This window comes from Salmo salar, chromosome 13 (genome assembly GCF_965601325.2).
Source record: "Salmo salar chromosome 13, fSalSal1, whole genome shotgun sequence".
Taxonomy (NCBI): domain Eukaryota; kingdom Metazoa; phylum Chordata; class Actinopteri; order Salmoniformes; family Salmonidae; genus Salmo; species Salmo salar.
This window is the reverse complement of record NC_138303.1, coordinates 14,775,419-14,797,851: the sequence shown is the minus strand read 5'-3', so window position 1 is coordinate 14,797,851 and position 22,433 is coordinate 14,775,419. Positions and strand designations below refer to the sequence as shown.

The following is a 22,433-nucleotide window of genomic DNA, read 5'->3' as shown; positions in this document are numbered from 1 at the left end:
GAATCATGCAAACTACTGACAGAATATTAGTCATATAAAGCCATCATATGGGAAACAATTAATGTTATTAGACTGTACTGGACAGTATTGCTGAGACTTTTGGGACAACATACGTTTACTTAGATGGGCAAGTTGTCTTTTCTGTTTAAACTGAGATCCAAGGAGTAGGACATCAATGAACCTTTGATCAGACAGAAATGCACTGAATGCGTGTCACCCCAGTGATGGAATCGGAGAAAACTAAGTGTGGGTTTAAAAAGAAAAAAGTCTGTTTTGGAGTCTGTTCTCTCTGGTGCCCATATAAGGCTGAATAGGCAGAGAGCTGTACATTCCCCATATGTCACAGTCATGGGCACACTGAGTCACAAGCAAACACAACAACAACATATTGTGAATCACTCTCACAAACACACAGGGAAGTACACATGTACATAACACTCCCACAATGCACCCACACGCATGCACCCACACACTACATTGTAGGCCTAAATAATGAGAATACTAATCTGACCTCTGAACTTCTTGGGGGGATTGTCCAGGTCCCCTGCAGCTGGCTCTACCACACATCTGTCATCCACTAACCTGGGGAGAAACACAACGCACAGGAGATCAACACTTGCATTGCAGTGTTTGTATACGTACCCCTGAATTCCACAGCTTTTTCCCCACACTTCCCTTCTAATCATGGACTGAATTAGACCTGGCACACCAGGTGGGTGCAATTAATGATCAGGTAGAAGAGAAAAGCAGCAGTAGTCCAGCCCTCGTGGGGTAAGACTGGAATAACACCCTGATATACATAATGACAACATATGGCAAAGCTAATGTTGTTGTGACACTAATGTCCTTATGCAGAAACCATCTACAATGATTTCCACTTGGAATTACTCCAGGTCTCATTGTGGTCAGACTTCAGTAGCTAACCACTGTGAGAGCTAGTGACTTAAAGGACTTGCTAGTGACGTAGCCCTTTCCTGCAGTCAAATTACCTAGTGGCCTCATTGGTGGAATGTAAATATTTTTCATAATTAACAAAAATATATTTTGGGGCTGAAAATGGTGTTTCTATGTCAAACTGTTTTGTCATATTTCAGTCTTCTGAGATGTATATAAAGTGTAATATTGGGATGCAAACTCAAGACAAAGGAGATGATTGTGGACTACAGGAAAAGGAGGGCCAAGCATGCCCCCATTCTCATCGACGGGGCTGCAGGGGAGCAGGTTGAGAGCTTCAAGTTCCTTGGTGTCCACATCACCAACAAACTATCATGGTCCAAACACACCAAAACAGTTGTGAAGAGGGCACGACAACACCTATTCCCCCTCAGGGGACTGAAAAGATTAGGCATGGGTCTTCAGATCCTCAAAAGGTTCTACAGCTGCACCATCGAGAGCATCCTGACGGGTTGCATCACTGCCTGGTATGGCAACTGCTCGGCCTCCGACCGCAAGGCACTACAGAGGGTAGTGCGTACAGTCCAGTACATCACTGGGGCAAAGCTTTCTGGCATCCAGGACCTCTATACCAGGCGGTGTCAGAGGAAGTCTCTAAAAATTGTCAAAGACTCCAGCCACCCCAGTCATAGACTGTTCTCTCTGCTACCGCACGGCAAGCGGTACCGGAGCGCCAAGTCTAGGTCCAAGAGGCTTCTAAACAGCTTCTACCCCCTAGCCATAAGACTCCTGAACATCTAATCAAATGGCTACCCAGACTATTTGCATTGCCCCCCCCCCCCCCCTTTACACTGCTGCTACTTTGTTATTATCTATGCACTGTCACTTTAATAACTCTACCTACATGTACATATGACCTAAATTACCTAGACTAACCGGTGCCCCCGCACATTGACTCTGTACCGGTACCCCCTGTATATAGCCTCCACATTGACTCTGTACCGGTACCCCCTGTATATAGCCTCCACATTGACTCTGTACCGGTACCCCCAGTATATAGTCTCCACATTGACTCTGTACCGGTACCCCCTGTATATAGCCTCCACATTGACTCTGTACCGGCACCCCCCTGTATATAGCCTCGTTGCTGTTATTTTACTGCTGCTCTTTCATTATTTATTACTTTTATTTCTTATTTTTTTAGGTATTTAAAAAAAAAACTGCATTGTTGGTTAAGGGCTTGTAAGTAAGCATTTCACTGTAAGGTCTACACCCGTTGTACTTGGCAAGTGACAAATAAAATGTGATTTGATTTGAAACTCAAAATGGAATACATTTCAACACTGTATCTGACATGGTACTGGTGTCTTCTTTTTTTAAGCCCATAACCATGTGTGTAAGGTGTATACTTTTGTTTCAAAGTTGGTTTTGTTTAAGACTACCCTGATTTGGCCCACTGCAGTAAAAGGTTAAAGGTCTTGCTAATGACTAGTGACTTAACCCACTAGAGCCGATGTCCACGCCCCGCGTATATCTAATTAACATAATAATAACAACAAATCACCCCCAAAAATCTGTCCTTTTCAGCTGGAGATATGTGTGTTTTTTTTTACATCCACTGATGTCGCAATTCTGCATCTGAGGTGAAATGTGACAGAGCTAAAGCGGTGTTTGTCAGACCATGAGACATCCTGAAAATCACTCTTCTCACAAAATTGTTTGTAGAGTCTGAACGGTTAGTGTCCAAACTATTATGACCCCTCTATGGAAAGATGAGACTCTCACAAACAGGTCGGTTGTTTTGCTCTAAGACGCCCACAGGCCTCACAAGACTTGTCTGAAGATCCCCCGGTGCCAGTTCACAAAATTCATGGTAGTATATATGGAGACTGCTTAGTGCCCCCACAATATAATGACAATGTAGCCTGAACAGTGAACACTAAATGAACTGTTTAGATTGTAACAATGGCCTGTCCACAAAGCATATGCCGTTTCCTGGTATGTAGACAACACTATGTCCACTGTGATTGGCCAGAGCCGACACAGTGTCTTATGACAGACTGTTACATAATGGCCAGTGTGCAAGTGAGATTTGGTTGTGGACTCTGATTAGAGCCAAAATAACTTCATTAAAATAAGTGAGTAAGATTATTCCAGATCTGTTGTTTTCCTATATTGTTGCGTAGTGATGAACCAGGATAAAGACAACAGTTTCCCAAAATGACAATCAGAAAGCAGATTGGATTGTATGATTCATGCCTTATTATCAAATTACACATGGACTCAAAGGCCAACTGTCAGTTGATTTGAGTCAGAATTCTGTATTTTATTTTTCCTCACTGTCTCACGGTCACGGTTAAGAATGACGGTTTAAAGACATCCCACGATCATGACCTGTCTGCATTTCCCCGCTATGGACTCCCACAAGCTGTCAGTAAACATAACGAATCACTAGGGACCACTATCCACAGCAGCTCAGAAAACTAAATATACAAATCAGTTGAGCCTAACTACGGTCTCCCTGCAGACTCTGAGCTTTATTCGGATCATCTGTCACATCCTTCCACTTTAAAGTCAACTCTTAGCATGAATTGAACTACAGTATGTACAGGGCCTTCAGAAAGTATTCACAACATTTTGTGGTGTTACAAAGTGGGATTAAAATGAATTTAATTGTAATTTTATGTCAACAATCTACACAAAATACTCTAATGTCAGTGGAAGAAAAATTTGAATATTTTGTATTTATAAAATAAAATAAAACACTAATATTTATATAGTGCATTCTGAAAATATTCAGACCCTTTGACTTTTTCCACATTGTTACATTACAGCCTTATTTTTAAAATGATTAAATTATTTATTTTTCCATCAACAATCTACACACAATACCCCATAATGAAAAAATTAAACATATAGATTGAAAATGTTTAGAAAAAAAAAAAAACTGAAATACCTTATTTACATAAGTATTAAGACCCTGTGCTTTGAGACTCGAAAATGAGCTCAGGTGCATCCTGTTTCCATTGATCATCCTTGAGATGTTTCCATAACTTGGAGTCCAACCTGTGGTAAATTCAATTGATTGGACATCATTTGGAAAGACACACACCTGTCTATATAAGGTCCCACAGTTGACAGTGCAGGTCAGAGCAAAAACCAAGCCATGATGTCGAAGGAATTGTCCGTAGAGCTCGGAGACAGGATTGTGTCGAGGCACAGATCTGGGGAAGGGTACCAAAACATTTCCGCAGCATTGAAGGTCCCCTAGAACACAGTGGCCTCCATCATTCTGAAATGGAAGAAGTTTGGAACCACCAAGACTTCCTGGAGCTGGCCGCCCGGCCAAACTGACCAATCAGGGGAGAAGGGCCGTGACCAAGAACCCGATGGTCACTCTGAAAGAGCTCCAGAGTTCCTCTGTGGAGATGGGAGAACCTTCCAGAAGGACAACCCTCTCTGCAGCACTCCAGATCAGGCCTTTATGGTAGAGTGGACAGATGGAAGCCACTCCTCAGTAAAAGGCACATGACAGTCCACTTGGAGTTTGCCAAAAGGCACCAAAAGGACTCAGACCATGAGAAACAAGATTCTGTGATTTTGTTGAAACCAAGATTGTACTTTTTGGCCTCAATGCCAAGTATCCCGTCTGGAGGAAACCTGGCACCATCCCTACGGTGAAGCATGGTGGTGGCAGCATCATGCTGTGGGGATGTTTTTCAGTGGTAGGGCAATGACCCTAAGCACACAGCCAAGACAATGCAGGAGTGGCATCGGGACAAGTCTCTGAATGTCCTTGAATGGCCCAGCCAGAGCCCGGACTTGAACCCAATCAACCTCTGGAGACCTGAAAACAGCTGTGCAGTGACGCTCCCCATCCAACCTGACAGCGCTTGAGGATCTGCAGAGAAGAATGGGAGAAACTCCCCAAATACAGGTGCCAACCTTATACTGTAGCTTCATACCCAAGAAGAGTCAAGGCTGTAATTGCTGCCAAAGGTACTTCAACAAAGTTTTGAGTGAAGGGTCTGAATACTTATGTAAGTGTTAAGGACTTGAAAAAGAAATCTAAACCTGTTTTTGTTTTGTCATTATGAGGTATTGTGTGTAGATTGAGGGGGAAAAAACAATTTGATCCATTTTAGAATAAGGCTGTAACATAACAAAATGTGGAAAAAGAGGGAAAGTATTCAGACCCGAGTCAATATATGCTAGAAATACCTTTGACAGCGATTTCAGCTGTGAATTTTTCTGGTTAAGTCTAAGGAGGTTTGCATACCTGGATTGTGCAATATTTGCCCATTTTATTCTTTTAAGAATTCTTCAAGCTCTGTCAAGTTGGTTGTTGATCATTGCTAGGAAGCCATGTCTTTCCACAGATTTTAAGCCGATTTTAAGTCAAAACTGTAACTAGGCCACTCAGGAACATTCAATATCGTCTTGGTAAGTAACTCCAGTGTATATTTGGCCTTGCGTTTTAGGTTGTCTTGCTGAAAGGTAGATTTGTCTCCAAGTGTCATCTAGTATTTTGCCTGTGCTTAGCTCAGTTTGTTTTTAGAAAAAAAAAACTCCCTAGTCCTTGCCAATGACAAGCATACCCATAACATGATGCAGCCACCACCACTGCCATGCTTTTGATACTCAGTGATGTGTTGTTGGATTTGCCCCAAACATAATGCTTTGTATGCAGGACATAAAGTTAATTTCTTTGCCACATTTCTCTCAGTATTATTTTAGTGACTCATTGCAAACAGGATGCATATTCTTGGATGTTTTTATTCTGTAGAGACTTCCTCCTTTTTACTCTGTCAATTAGGTTAGTATTGTGGAGTAACTACAATGTTGTTGATCCATCCTCAGTTTTCTCCTATCACAGCCATTAAATTCTGTAACCGTTTTAAAAAGTCACCATTGACCTCATGGTGAAATCCCTGAGGGGTTTCCTTCCTCTCCGTTAACTGCGTTAGGAATGACGCCTGTATCGTTGTACTAACTGGGTGTATTGATACACCATCCAAAGTGTGATAACTTCACCATGCTCAAAGGGATATACATCTACCAATAGGAGCCATTCTTTGAGAGGCATTGCAAAACCTTCCTGGTCTTTGTCGTTGAATCTCTGTGCTTAAAATTCAGTGCTGGACTGAAGAACCTTCCAGATAACTGTATGTGTGGGGTACAGAGATGGGGTAGTCATTCAACAATGTATGTCGAACACCATTATTATATTTAGTCCATGCAACTTATTATCGTCTAAGCAAATTTTTACTCCTGAAGTTATTTAGGCTTGCCTTAACCAAGAGGTTAAACTTATTGACTCAAGACTTTTCTGCTTGTCATTATATATTAATTTGTAAAAAATAAATAATCTAAAAACAATTCCCCTTTGACATGATGGGGTATTGTGTGTAGGTTAGTGACACAATCTACATTTAATCATTTTAAATTCAGGCTGGAACAACAAACTGTAGAAAAAGTCAAGGGGTGTGAATACTTTCTGAAGGCACTGTAGGTTGTAATCTATAGCCTATTATACTGTAGGTGAGGATGTGGTCACAACAAAGCTTCTTAAAGTAGTCTGAATGCTTTGGGCTGCTCCTCTTCAGAGTGCACATAGAACCCATTACCCAAAGATGTCTGAAACATGAAGTGGTATTTCCATGACAGCAGATGAAAAACACAAGACAGGCTCACAGTTCACACAATGCAGTGGAAATATGCAAAAAGGGTTTGTATCTAAAAGACGCTGCCTGAAAGGCCAAGCTAATCCTACATCTTTACCATCGGTCTGTACATGTTTGCGTACAGAGGGTTGTCTCTGGTTAATGTCCCTATATCCCCCTCCTTCACATAATCAATGGGAGTTATCTAGCAGCCAGGTGAGGTTTGTCTACCTATTGCGGGTTCATTGCTTTGGCTAGAGTCTGGAGTGCTCCCCTGGTCATTTGCATTGCATATGAATCACTCTCAACTCAGGAATTGAGGTCTTTATAAAAACAGTTTTATTTTTGTTAAACTTCACGGTCATTGAATTAATTCACATACATAATGAATATCATTCAATGTGATTTTGAACTTATGCAAGAGATTTTGTTTATATACAGTGCATTCGGAAAGTATTCGGACTAGAGGTCGACCGATTAATCAGAATGGCCAATTAATTAGGGCCGATTTCAAGTTTTCATAACAATCGGTAATCGGTATTTTTGGCCACCGAATTGCCTTTTTTTTTTTTTTTTACACCTTTATTTAACTAGGCAAGTCAGATAAAGAACACATTCTTATTTTCAATGATGGCCTAGGAATGGGGGTTAACTGCCTTGTTCAGGGGGGATTCGGGGATTCGTTTTTGCAACCTTCTGGTTACTAGTCCAACGCTCTAACCACCTGCCTTACATTGCACTCCACAAGGAGCCTGCATGGCAGGCTGACTACCTGTTACGCGAGGGCAGCAAGAAGCCATGGTAAATTACTAGCTAGCATTAAACTTATCTTATAAAAAACTATCACTCTTAACATAATCACTAGTTAACTACACATGGTTGATGATATTACTAGTTTATCTAACGTGTCCTGCGTTGCATATAATCGATGCGGTGCCTGTTAATTTCTCATCGAATCACAGCCTACTTCGACAAACGGGTGATAATTCAACAAGCGCATTTGTGAAAAAAGCACTGTCGTTGCACCAATGTACCTAACCATAAACATCAATGCCTTTCTTTAAAATCAATACACAAGTATATATTTTTTTTAAACCTGCATATTTAGTTAATATTGCCTGCTAACATGAAATTGGGTCACTGCTCTTGCGTTCATTGCCTGGCTCGTTGCGAACTAATTTGCCAGAATTTTACGTAATTATGACATACCTTTGAAGGTTGTGCAATGTAACAGGAATATTTAGACTTAGGGATGCCACCCGTTAGATAAAATACGGACTGGTTCCGTATTTCACTGAAAGAAAAAAACATTTTGTTTTCGAGATGATAGTTTCCGGATTCGACCATATTAATGACCTAAGGCTCGTATTTGTGTTATTATGTTATGTGTGTTATTATGTTATAATTATGATTTGATAGAGCAGTCTGACTGAGCGGTGGTAGGCACCAGCAGGCTCGTAAGCATTCATTCAAACAGCACTTTCGTGTGTTTTGCCAGCAGCTCTTCGCTGTGCTTCAAGCATTGCGCTGTTTATGACTTCAAGCTTGTCAACTCCCAAGATTAGGCTGGTGTAACCGATGTGAAATGGCTAGCTAGTTAGCAGGTGCGCGCTAATAGCGTTTCAAACGTCACTCGCTCTGAGACTTGGAGTAGTTGTTCCCCTTGCTCTACATGGGTAACGCTGCTTCGAGGGTGACTGTTGTCGATGTGTTCCTGGTTCGAGCCCAGGTAGGAGCGAGGAGAGGGACGGAAGCTATACTGTTACACTGGCAATACTAAAGTGCCTATAAGAACATCCAATAGTCAAAGGTATATGAAATACAAATCGTATAGAGAAATAGTCCTATAATTCCTATTATAACTACAATCTAAAACTTCTTACCTGGGAATATTGAAGACTCATGTTAAAAGGAACCACCAGCTTTCATATGTTCCCATGTTCTGAGCAAGGCACTTAAACGTTAGCTTTCTTACATGTCACATATTACACTTTTACTTTCTTCTCCAACACTTTGTTTTTGCATTATTTAAACCAAATTGAACATGTTTCATAATTTATTTGAGGCTAAATTGATTTTATTGATGTATTATATTAAGTTAAAATAAGTGTTCATTCAGTATTGTTGTAATTGTCATTATTACATATAAAAAAAGAAAATATTTTTTTTTAAATCGGCCGATTAATCGGCAGCAGCTTTTTTTGGGGTCCTCCAATAATCGGTATCGGCGTTGAAAAATCATAAATCGGTCGACCTCTAATTCTGACTCCTTGACTTTTTCTACATTTTGTTATGTTACAGCCTTGTTCTAAAATGGATTAAATAAAAACCTCATCAATCTACACAATACAGATCTGTACCTCGACACAATCCTGTCTCTGAGCTCTACGGGCAATTCCTTCGACCTCATGGCTTGGTTTTTGCTCTGACATGCACTGTCAACTGTAGGACCTTATATAGACAGGTGTGTGTGCCTTTCCAAATCATGTCCAATCAATTGAATTTACCACAGGTGGACTCCAATCAAGTTGTAGAAACATCAAGGATGATTAATGGAAACAGGATGCACCTGAGCTCATTTTGAGTCTCAAAGCAAAGGATCTGAATACTTACACCTTATTTACAAATGTTGTATTTTTTTTAAATAAAATTGCCAAAAAATCTAAACCTGTTTTCGCATTGTCATTATGGGGTATTGTGTGTAGATTGAGGAAAATGTTTTTTTTTTTTAATCCATTTTAGAATAAGGCTGTAACGTACTTTTGGGGGGGAAGAAGTCAAGGGTTCTGAATATTTTCCAAATGCACTGTATATATTTAAATTGTAGTATGAATACCATCAGTGGTATGCTGTTTGAATAGGCTACCATCAGTGGGTTGAAGCTTTTCACCTGAGACAGAGAATGCAAAGCATGTGTGATTGAATGCAGAGCTATCATACCTCACAAGAAGGGTGCAGGCTCTGACTAAAACTACACAACAGAAAATCAGGGCCTTTACGAAAGCTGCACCAGGTGTATGTTCGTGGTTTTAAAGTCTGTGGCACTTTTAAAAACCTATGTCAGGCAGTCTAAAGCACTGCTGAGGCACCACTACAGCCTGAGGTTTGATCCCAGGCTGTGTCACAGCTGGCCGTGACCGGAAGCCCCATAGGGTGGCGCACAATTTGCCCAGCGCCGTCCGAGTTAGGGTAGGGTTTGGCTGGGGGTATTCCTTGGCTCATCGCGCTCTAGCAACGGGGCGGGTACTGCAAGCTGACTTTGGTCATCAGGCAAACTGTGTTTCCTCTGACACATTGGTGCGGCTGGCAGTGTGTTAAGAAGCACGTCTCAACCTTCGTCTCTCCCGAACTCGTTGGGATTGGCAATTGGACATCACAAAATTATATTTTAAACTGTCAGGTCCCTGATGATTTCATTCATAAACACAGATCTGCACTGTGTTCTCTCATGTGTAAATAACTCAAACAGGCACCGACGCAGATGCTGTCAAAAATAGTTACAACTCATTTGTCCTGCTTCTTCTGTCCTTACAGGCATCATGTGTTATACAGTAAGACAGACTTAAAGCAGCTTTAGGTATTTAGCTCTGAAGTCCAGTATCCATGTTTTCAATATAAGTGCAGAATTTATTATCATTATTGGTCATTCTTGGCCATTGATACACAACTTAGATGTAATTTAATTCTAAAATAATATTTAATTCTGTTAAGTGTTAGAGCTTTGAGGTAACCCCAATGTAAACAATACAAACTTTCTCTCTGGACGGAGACCTGATGTGAACCTAAAGTACATCAGTGTGCTTCTTTCTTTTACTGGTGACTCAAGACACTTACTAAAAGCTTTGCCATACTGAGCTAGAACCTTCCAATAGGCAGCCCTATGTTGTCAGACAGTCAAATGTGTGTCCTGTATTCGACAGAGATTTGGCATGCGTTACCCACCGCTCCATCCCTTGTTGTGACTGATTACAGCAGTCATCCCCGTGTTTGAATTTATGCAAACTAAGAGACATGATTTTAGAGACATGCTGTTGTACAGTCCTCATGTGATCCTGTGTTATAGGCTACTATCCACTTCCCCATCATTCCAGAAGGAAGCAATTGTCTCTCCACAGATGATAAATAAGTTAAACATTGACTAAATATTGTTTCAAATATGACTCAGCCAGACTTGTAGCCTACTTCGCGATAGTGGATTTGTGAAGTGAATAAATTAAGTGTTGCTAAAAGGTGACTCAAGAAGCTGTTTGAACAGGCATCAGAGGCTAAACCCTGGAGCTGTATTAGTGGCTGACTGGACAGGGCTCCGCTCTTAAGAAAAGGGTGTTATTTGTTTGTCCCCATAGGAGAACCCTTTTTGGTTCCAGGTAGAGCCCTTTGATGGTGAAAAGTAGAGGTCGACCAATTATGATTTTTCGACACCGATACCGATTATTGGAGGACCAAAAACCCCGATACCGATTAAATCGGCCGATTTTAAAAAATATTTTATTTTTATTTTTTTATATGTAATAATGACAATTACAACAATACTGAATGAACACTTATTTTAACTTAATATAATACATCAATAAAATCAATTTAACCTCAAATAAATAATGAAACATGTTCAATTTGGTTTAAATAATGCAAAAACAAAGTGTTGGAGAAGAAAGTAAAAGTGCAATATGTGCCATGTAAAAAAGCTAACGTTTAATTTCCTTGCTCAGAACATGAGAACATATGAAAGCTGGTGGTTCCTTTTAACATGAGTCTTCAATATTCCCAGGTAAGAAGTTTTAGGTTGAAGTTATTATAGGACTATTTCTCTCTATACGATTTGTATTTCATATACCTTTGACTATTGGATGTTCTTATAGGCACTTTAGTATTGCCAGTGTAACAGTATAGCTTCTGTCCCTCTCCTCGCTCCTACCTGGGCTTGAACCAGGAACACATCGACAACACCCACCCTCGAAGCAGCGTTACCCATGCAGAGCAAGGGGAACAACTACTCCAAGTCTCAGAGCGAGTGACGTTTGAAACGCTATTAGCGCACACCCGGCTAACTAGCTAGCCATTTCACATCGGTTACACCAGCCTCATCTTGGGAGTTGATAGGCTTGAAGTCATAAACAGCGCAATATATTGCGAAGGGCTGCTGGCAAAACGCACAAATGCTGTTTTGAATGAATGCTTACGAGTCTGCTGCTGCCTACCATCGCTCAGTCAGACTGCTCTATCAAATCATAGACTTAATTATAACATAATAACACACAGAAATACGAGCCTTAGGTCATTAATATGGTCGAATCCGGAAACTATCATCTCGAAAACCAAACGTTTTTCCTGTCAGTGAAACCGTTCCGTATTTTATCTAACGGGTGACATCCCTAAGTCTAAATATTCCTGTTACATTGCCCAACCTTCAATGTTATGTCATAATTACGTAAAATTATGGCAAATTAGTTCGCAACGAGCCAGGCGGCCCAAACTGTTGCATATACCCTGACTCTGCGTGCAATGAACGCTAGAGATGTGACACAATTTCATGTTAGCAGGCAATATTAACTAAATATGCAGGTTTAAAAATATATACTTGTGTATTGATTTTAAAGAAAGGCATTGATGTTTACGGTTAGGTACATTGGTGCAACGACAGTGCTTTTTTCGCAAATGCGCTTGTTAAATCAACACCCGTTTGGCGAAGTAGGCTGTGATTCAATGATAAATTAACAGACACCGCATCGATTATATGCAACGCAGGACACATTAGATAAACTAGTAATATCATCAACCATGTGTAGTTAACTAGTGATTATGTTAAGATTGATAGTTTTTTAAGATAAGTTTAATGCTAGCTAGCAACTTACCTTGGCTTCTTGCTGCCCTCGCGTAACAGGTAGTCAGCCTGCCATGCAGGCTCCCCGTGGAGTGCAATGTAAGGCAGGTGGTTAGAGCGTTGGACTAGTAACCAGAAGGTTGCAAAAACGAATCCCCCCTGAACAAGGCAGTTAAACCCCGTTCCTAGGCCGTCATTGAAAATAAGAATGTGTTCTTAATCTGACTTGCCTAGTTAAATAAAGGTGTGAAAAAAAATATATCAATTTTTTTATCACAAAAAAATATAAACAAATTGGCGGCCAAAAATACCGATTACCGATTGTTATGAAAACTTGAAATCGGCCCTAATTAATCGGCCATTCCGACTAATCGGTCGACCTCTAGTGAAAAGGTTCTACTTAAAACTTTGTATTAGTGAAAAATAGTTATTTTCAAAGGGTGTCCCATGGGGACAATTGAAGAAGCATTTATGGTTCCAGGTAACACCTTCTTTTCTAAAAAAGCTTTGTGGGTGGGCAGCAGAGGCATCATGCCCATAGGGGGCACAGGGGCAAGTACTCCCTCAGATTTGTCCTGTAAATAAAATACTTTTTTTGTTGTTTCTCTGTAAAACTACTAGCAACCTAGCTATTTTATGAAGTTGACTTTAGCTAGCCCAGATAGGTTCTCAATCTTCCAACCTGATAACTTGCTACCAAGAAGCCATTTCAAGCTACCAATCACATTAAAGTAGCTAGGTTGTCTATCTTAGCTTGCATGCCTGCTGGCAAGGCTGGTAGACTAGAAAAGCAAGCAATAACTAAATGTACTGAATAAGACTCACAAACCTTTTAACCAGATTTTTGCAGAGAACCATATTTTGTTTCTTTAAAAAAATAAACCAGTCAAGGAGGATAGACAGCTCAAGAGGTATGCTTAGATATGCAGAAAAATACATATTGTTTACATAGAATTAAGCAGGGCCTAGCCCCACTCCGGACACCCCCAGCCATCCTCACAAACTTTGTGCCCCCTCAGATTTGTACGGTGCCTGACGCCCCTGGCGGGCAGCGCCAAGTGAACACAAAGGGCACCAGAACACATCGAATGCTGTTCCTTCTCCGGCAGCAACTGGAGAAACCACAGGAAGCACTATGAATAGAGAGGATTTGAAAACATCGCAAATGGCAACGTATTCCCAACATAGTGCACTACTTTTGACCAGAGCACAATGGGCCCTGGTCAAAAGTAGTGCACTTAATAGCGGATAGGGTGCCATTTGGTACAGCACCAAGTTACCCGAGCACCTATCCGTTGGAAATCTCCAAGGGAACACACTTGGAATCGCTTCCTGATCCAGACATAATTCCTACAAAAATAATAGCATTCAGGCAAACAATGGAAGGGGGGCTGCAGTGTATATGTGAACATAAACAACAACAGGATACTGCCAGGGGAATATATCCAGGGACAAAGTTGTAGCCATGTTGTCACACCTTTCACTGACAGAGTATTAAACCAATAATGTCTATGATCTTTTTTCAAGGATATGTTTCTGACTAGAGGAAACCACTACTTTAGACATTGGTGGCAGGTAGCCTAGTGGTTAGAGCGTTGGACTAGTAACTGAAAGGTTACAAGATCGAATCCCCGAGCTGATAAGGTAAAAATCTGTCCTTCTGCCCCTGAACAAGGCAGTTAACCCACTGTTCCTAGGCTGTCATTGAAAATAAGAATTTGTTCTTAACTGACCTGCCTAGTTAAATAAAGGTACAAAAAAAAACATATGCCTGCACAAAATCAGATGAAACAACACTATTCATCATCAACAACAATGTAGGCCTAGTGCAACTCTTCACTCTAAAGCCTTGCAATGTGAAATACAACAGTTTAAAGTGGGGCTCTCCAACCCTGTTCCTGGAGAGCTACCGTCCTGTGGGTTTTCACTCCAGCCCTATTCCTGGAGAGCTACCGTCCTGTAGGTTTACACTCCAACCCTGTTCCTGGTGGGCTACCGTCCTGTAGGTTTTCACTCCAACCCTGTTCCTGGTGGGCTACCGTCCTGTAGGTTTTCACTCCAACCCTGTTCCTGGAGAGATACCCTCCTGTAGGTTTTCACTCCAACCCTGTTCCTGGAGAGCTTCCGTCCTGTAGGTTTTCACTCCAGCCCTGTTACTGGTCTAGAAGATGAATCCGGTTACTTACAACTTGGGTTGGAGCGAAAACCTAAAGGAGGGTAGCTCTCCAGGAACAGGGTTGGAGAGCCCTGGCTTAAAGGATTAGTTTGCTATTTTACAACTTGATGTTATATGATTCCTCAGCCTGAAAGTAGTCTATTTGCCAGGAAAAATTGAAATCCATGGTTCAGTTCTCTAAATAGATGATGTTTGTAATGACTAACTTTAGCCACTGCTAGCTGAAAATCAATGGAACAAAGTTGTAAAATAGTGAACTCCTTTTAATGAGCTTTCTGAACACAACAATTGTAATATCTTACTAGAGAACTGATGTTTCCATAGGTTATGCTTGACTATGTAGAGATCAGACTCCATGGCCCACTTTGCCATACTGAGACTGGGTATAACTTATTGTCATCAGCTGATGAAATATATGAGGGTCTCTCAGAGACACTAAATCTCAGATGCAATGATCTCATGACTATTTAATATGTCTGGAATTGTTATAATAGCTTACTGTGCTGTGTAACATGAGCTACACAAATACATGAAGCCTAAATCATGGATTCGTGGAGTTTTGTATTTCTCTGTAAAATGAATTCATTACGCAGAGAGCAAAACTTGACACAGAGGCTACAAGAGGTGAAGGAGATAAGAAGAATGAGTCTCGATTCGAAGTCGACCGATGGGGTAACTACCGTATGTTGAAATGAAGATCTGTCAAAATGACAAGACTGTAAACGTATAACCACAGGCAAGGTAAAGTATTTGTAGGGACATGCACATACTTACCCAAGTGTACTTATAAAACCATTGACAGAGCCCTCCGCGTAAAGGGAAACGATGTCCCCAATGTGCAAAAAGCTGGACATTGAATCCGACATCTTCGGTGACTTTCGCGTTGACAATTATCAACTGAAATACACGTATCCTCTTCTGTATTCTCCACTTGACTGCTGCGACTTTTTGAAGCGCTACTCGTATCTGATCTTCCCCCTCGTGCACTAAGGGCTAAGAACCCTTCATTCGAACTAATGAAGATTTCGTTGGAATGCACGGAGGACAATGTAGTTAATTCAAATTATAGCTTAAATTGTTTAATCCAATAAAGTTTAAACCCGAAAATGACCAATGACAACCCGATGTTAATGAAAGTAGAGAAAGTCCAAATGTGTCAGCGAAGTCGTCATGTTGACACTGCACCTGAAGACATAGTATTGGAACCAGGAAGTGTGTCATCTTGATAACTCCTCAGTTATCTGTTCTTGGTTCAGTTATCTTCTCAGTTGCCTGTTTCTGACTGTAGAAAGTACAAGAGAAAGATTGCGTTATACCCTCTCTTGCCTACATACATTAATACAATGAGAATTGGTACAAATGGATGGTACAGTAGGCTACAGTGCAAGGGGTTTTATTCAGTAGACATACAAATGTTTGTTTATCTGCTCATTATAGAGTCAATAAAAGTCCGATGATTGAAAGGGCGTCAATAAACCATAATCTCAACTATATAAACAAATAAACATATTTTAAACTATATATATCATAATTAAGAGATATAGTTTCATATGAACAGATATATTTGAAGAGGTTTTTAAGTTCAAAAGTGGATCACAGCTGCACTACTGTCTATGAGAGTGTGATGTAGTGGGATTCAAAAGATTCCTTTTTTATTTTGTCTTTTCTACATGCCCTGCTGGAGTTTAACTAGGCCTATTTCAGACGTCACTCTCTTACCATAGTTTACCATCTAGGGTTCTTGCTTACTACATCGTCATAGTTTTGGCCTTTCTAAAAGCTTGAGTTCAAGGTATTGAACAACATTTAGGCAGCTGTGTAGCAAACCCAGACAGCCATGCTTTTTTCCCGCCCACTGTTGACAACTCATGGTAGCAGGCGAGTCATGCTCAGCCTTTGGCTTGGACTTCCTGGTGCAGTCAAGGGGTGATACGGACTGAGGCTGAGCCAAGCTGTTTGTGTAGGAGAGACGTCTTGCTGCTTTCCTTACACAATACAGTATGTACAATGGAAATATAGCCCCTCTTTCGTGGTTTTCTAGTGGGCAGGTCTCATCTAGCTGTTCAAAAAGTCAGTGTTTGAGGAAAATGACATTTCTAACAATGTGCCAGTTAACTTAGCACTTATTCAGCAAGTGTCACTGTTCCATGGCTACAGTAGGCTACAACCTTATCTGAAGTACTTTCTGAGCCAAAGTATAACTCTCTAAACATGCAGTTCTTTCTTTCTTAGATTTCCCATTAAATATTGATTCCTCTGGTTAGCGCTGGCATTGAAAGGCCATTGTTACGGACTGACTTACTGACTGCCTTTAACTATCATTTCCCAGGCCGGACCATACATGGACACTACAAGGCAACATTTATTATCTGGCTTGGCCCATGTGAATGTATCCATGGTGAACATTTGTAATTCAAGGTTCCTCCGTCTTGTTTCTATGGTGATGGAGACAAAGGCCCAATGAAGGAGCATGAGAGAGGCCCATAGAGGTCCACTGGACCTGGGGAACATTCTGTCTCTCTCATTGTGATTAATACCTACTTTAGTAGAGACCAAACCTGGACCGTATTTTACACCCCACCTTCTCCTTTACAAGTACCACACAAACTTTAAGCTGGAAAGCCGCCACCTTAACTAATTTCATCATCATTTAACATCTGCTTTCTTGTAACCACATACACTATTACAATCCACTCAAACAGGTTTTGTGAGTTAAGGAGCATACTGTATTTATTTAACAAGGCAAGTCCATTAAAAACCAATTATTATTTACAATGACAGCCTAGGAACAGTGGGTTAACTGCCTTTTTCGGGGGCAGAAAGACAGATTTTTACCTTGTCAGCTCAGGGATTCGATCTAGCAACCTTTCGGTTACTGGACCAAACACTCTAACCACTAGGTCACCTGCTTCCCCCCTCTAACCACTAGGCTACCTGCTCTAACCACTAGGCTACCTGCCGCCCCAAAGGACTGTAAGGATTATTATCCTTATTGCTCTAATGCTGAAAAGAAAACGGACAGACACCTATTTTACTGGTATTTTTCCCCGTGTAGCTGGGTGGGTTTTAAAGGGGAATTTCACCCTGGGCTTGTTTTCATCATGTCTAAGGCATTTCTAGGTCAGTGAGATGTTTCACACACACTATCTATACAAAAGTATATGGACACCCCTTCAAATTAGTGGATTTGGCTATTTCAGCCACAACCGTTGCTGACAAGTGTATAAAATCGAGCACACAGCCATGCAATCTCCATAGACCAGGTATTACCAAACTGGGATATGCGCAATGCCGTCGGGGGTACGACAAATAAAAATGTGATTCACTTTTTCTTTTTAAAGAGACAATGCCTTCATCAAACACTGTTTCACGACGCATCAGTGACATGGCAGGAGATGTTTTGAAAACACTACTTCGCATACAAGCCAGTGAATTCAATGCGTTACAGCTGGATGAGTCAACAGATGTGGCGGGCCTGGCACAGTTCCTGGTATATGTCCGTTAAATTTATGGGGGGTCAATTAAGGAAGACAACCACTGGAAACCAGGACAACAGGAGTGGATATTTTTAAAGTACTGGACAGCTTTGTGACATCAAATGGACTTTGGTGGTCAAGATGTCCTGGTATCTGTACTGATGGCGCAAAAGCCATGACAGGGAGACAGAGTAGAGTGGTAACGCGCGTGCAAGCAGTTGCTCCCGACGCCACTTGGGTACACTGCAGCATCCACCGAGAGGCTCTTGCTGCCAAGGGAATGCCTGACAGCTTGAAATACGTTTTGGACACTACAGTGAAAATGTTTAACTTTGTTAAAGCAAGGCCCCTGAACTCTCGTGTATTTTCTGCACTATACAATGATATGGGCAGCGACCATGTAATGCTTTTACAACATACAGAAGTGCGCTGGTTATCAAGGGGCAACGTGTTTTTTGAATTAAGAGACGAGCTTAAAGTTTTCTTACTGACCATAATTTTTTTCTTGTCTGACCGCTTGCATGACGACGAGTTTCTCACACGACTGGCCTCTCTGCAACTATATTCAATGTGCAGGACGAAATTGAGGCTATGATTAAGAAGTTGGAGCTCTTCTCTGTCTGCATTAACAAGGGCAACACACAGGTTTTTCCAACATTGTATGATCCTTTTTTTTTTTTGGTGAAAAGCTTATGGACAAGCTTACGGACAATGTCAAATGTGATATAGCGAAGCACCTGAGTGAGTTGGGTGCGCAATTACGCAGGTACTTTCCCGAAACGGATGACACAAACAACTGGATTTGTTAAACCTTTCATGCCCTGCCTCCAGTCCACTTACCAATATCTGAAGAAAGAAAGCCTCATCGAAATTGCAACAAACGGTTCTGTGAAAATTGAATTTAATCAGATTTCTGGATTGGGCTGCGCTCAGAGTATCCTGCCTTGGCAAAATGCGCTGTTAAGACACTGATGACCTTTGCAACCACGTACCTATGTGAGAGTGGATTCTCGGCCCTCACTAGCAGGAAAACTAAATACAGGCACAGACTGTGTGTGGAAAATGAATTAAGACTGAGACTCTCTCCAATACAACATTGCAGAGTTATGCGCATCCTTTCAAGCACACCCTTCTCATTAACCTGTGGTGAGTTATTCACAATTTCCGATTTAACAAATGAAGTTTTATATGTAAGGTGGCTAAATAAAAAGCAAAATGATTGATTATTATTATTTGTGCCCTGGTCCTATAAGAGCTCTTTGTCACTTCCCACGAGCCGGGTTGTGACGACAAACTCACACTCATTCTTATGTTTTAATAGATGTATCGTATAGTGTGTGTGGCAGGCTTACAATGATGGCAAAAAACAACATTTGAGAGTGCACTGATCCTGGTGCTAGAGGGGGTACGCAGCTGGAGGTTGACTGTTTGAAGGGGTACGGGACTATAAAAAGTTTGGGAACCACTGCCGTAGACAAACATTAGCAGTAGCATGGCCTTACTGAAGATCTCAGTGACTTTTAATGTGGCACCGTAATAGGATTCCACCTTTCCAACAAGTCAGTTCATAAAATGTCTGCCCTGCTTGAGCTGCCCCGGTCACCTGTAAGTGCTGTTATTGTGAAATGGATACATCTAAGAGCAACAACAGCTCAGCCACACAAGCTCACAGAATGGGAGTGCTGAAGTGCGTAGTGCGTAAAAATCATCTGTCCTCGGTTGCAAACTGCCTCAGAAGCAACGTCAGCACAATAACTGTTCTTCGGGAGCTTCATAAAATTGGTTTCCATGGCCGAGCAGCCGCACACAAGCCTTAGATCACCATGCACAATGCCAAGCGTCACCTGGAGTGGTGTAAAGTTTGGGGAAGGCCCTTTCCTGTTTCAGCATGACAATGCCCACATGCACAAAACAAGGTCCATACAGAAATGGTTTATCAAGATCGGTGGAAGAACTTGACTGGCCTCAGAGAGCCTTGACCTCAACCCCATTGAACACCTTTGGGATGAGTTGGAACACCGACTGCGAGCCAGGCATAATCGCCCAACATCAGTGCCTGACCTCACTAATGCTCTTGAGGCTAAATGGAAGCAAGTCCCTGCAGAAATGTTCCAACATTTAGTGGAAAACCTTCCCAGAAGAGTGGAGGCTGTTTATAGCAGCAAAAGGGGCCCAACTCCTTATTAATGCCCATGATTTTAGAATGAGATGTTCGACAAGTGGGTGTCCAGATACTTTTGGTCATGTAGTGTAATTGCACAGCAGGAAGGCAGGTCTGGGCTTTGCTCACTGAATGATGGCCCTATGATGCCTTCTGGTGTATTGATGGGGGGGATTAAGTCATACAATCAAAATATTGACATCAAGAGGGCAGCTGACAAATACAAATGCCTACCTAAGTAAGTTATTTTTCCTGCAAGCCACCTAGCTAGTTAGCTAACAGGTTTATCTACTGAAACCCATGTTGTGTATTGCTGGCTAACATACTACATTGTTACAGTGGGGGGAAATCAAATTATTTTTCAGTTTGTTAACTTAGGTAGGTGGTTAGCTAGTCTAGCTAGCTAATTGAGCTAAACAACTACAGGTAGACATAGAGACTTCGGGGTTATGGTAAGGGCATTCATAAGCTACGGACAATGAACACAATTGCATTTTATCCATGTAAATTTCAAAGTACAGAGATACCGTGACGAAATCCTGAGGCCGACTGTCTTGCCATGCATCTGCCCCCATCACCTCATGTTACAGCATGATAATACACCGCCCCATGTCGCAAGGATCTGTACACAATTCCTGAATGGTCACTGTGCAAAGGTTGAGGTTATGCCATATTTATTTCTATTAGGCTAGATATTGTTGTAAATGTAATCTCTGTGCCTGTCCACATGTATGCATGTTCAACTTGTCTACCCTAATGTTATGCTGCACAGTTCAACTGTCGTTCAAACTGTGCAATGGAGTATAATTTATTATATATTCTTTTGTCTTGCAGATAATACAGTGTGGTGGCTGGGCTTCTTCCTGGAGTGGATTCTTGGACAGAAACAGATTTTCTTTGCATGCGTGTGTCATTGTAGCAGAACTGTATCCCGTGAACTGTATCCTTCTCGATGGATTGGACATTATGCTGGATTTCAAGCAGAAGATGACTCAAGAGGAGCTGTTTGATGGCAGTTTGATCATGACAACACTCCTCCCACAGCTGTATAAGTGTTCCCTGAACTTACTGTATGTTCCTTTGTAATGGCAATTTCATCATGACCACCTCTCCCATCATCTGCTGATCACCACTTCTCTTAGTCTTCGTTGTCGATTCGTGAAAACAGCAGTCTCATAAAATGTCTGTGTCCAGTTGCAAGGGATCAGTTTGAATTTAGAAAATGCTCAGTTATTAAAATAAATACTTTTTTTGCTCCATGAAGTAATCCAAGACAGGTGTCTGTCATCATGATATGCAACACTTTGGGGTGGACACCCACCTGTTTTGAAATAGATAAGATGGCAGCGTACACTGTTGGATTACTTAATTGTTTAGGGACAATGAGGGACATTGGGAGCTGCTTTTGAGAGGAAAGATCAGTCAACAAAGTGAATGGGCTGGGGGAGCTGCAGAAGGTGTGACAAGTTTTAGGAGGACAGTTCTTACACAGTATATATATGTGTATGGGAGATTGAGGAGAAATGCCACCTTTTAATTGTTCTCATAAACAACAATACATTTACTGTCTCTAAGCACAACTGAAACACCCTTCCTAATCTCAAAGACCTGTCTGTAAACTTCCCCCAGTCCATTGACTTTGACAAATAATTTGTGTCAATAGTAGCCCTTGGCAGGGGATTTTTGTAGATGTGTCTTTGTATTGTGTTTTGAGAATCTGCAGAGAGAAGAATGAGGTGGTTGTGTCATTACTGTTGTGGTCTTGATTTGATAGTTTTCAGTGTCCTTTGCATGTTTCTGTCCCACAATCTTGTTGTGCTCCATAACCGCAAGGTGTGTCCGCTCCCTCATGCGTGTGTACACAAAATGCCGCCGCTTTGTATTTTTTTCAGCAGGGTGGACTCCAGATAACCTGAGTTTTACAAAGAGAAAAAAGGTAGACTAAATTGATGACATGGTCTGGAAGGTTCTCTGTGGTCCTCAGTCTACATCTAACCACCTGTAACCCCACAACACAAACCATACAAACATGCTTACTGTAAATCTTAGCCGTCAGCTTGTACACATTTTTAGCCAACTTACCTTAACCTTGTGCAGAGCTAATGGAATGGTGGAATCAGATGATGTACCACCTACAACAAAACACCCAACAATACACAATTTAACCACCCCACTAATTGTATTGATCTCTATTAGACTGGCTATCATAGCATACCTAACATGGACATTTCAGTATTGTCAG

The 22,433-nt window shown here is 41.3% G+C and overlaps 1 protein-coding gene across 6 annotated transcripts in view; it reads right to left on the bottom strand.

Moving 5' to 3' along the window:
* LOC106566485 (inositol 1,4,5-trisphosphate-gated calcium channel ITPR3) overlaps positions 1-15,749 on the bottom strand; it is a 53,453-nt gene extending 37,704 nt beyond the window's left edge. For all 6 annotated transcript variants that reach the window (XM_045692949.2, XM_045692945.2, XM_045692946.2 and 3 more), the window contains exons 1-2: positions 15,329-15,749; positions 512-582 (exon numbers count right to left, since the gene is read on the bottom strand). In XM_045692949.2, coding sequence (XP_045548905.1) covers positions 512-582; positions 15,329-15,420 — 163 coding nt within the window. In that variant the 5' untranslated portion in view covers positions 15,421-15,749. The remainder of the gene's footprint in view (positions 1-511; positions 583-15,328) is intronic.
* Between the last annotated feature and the right edge of the window lie 6,684 nt (positions 15,750-22,433).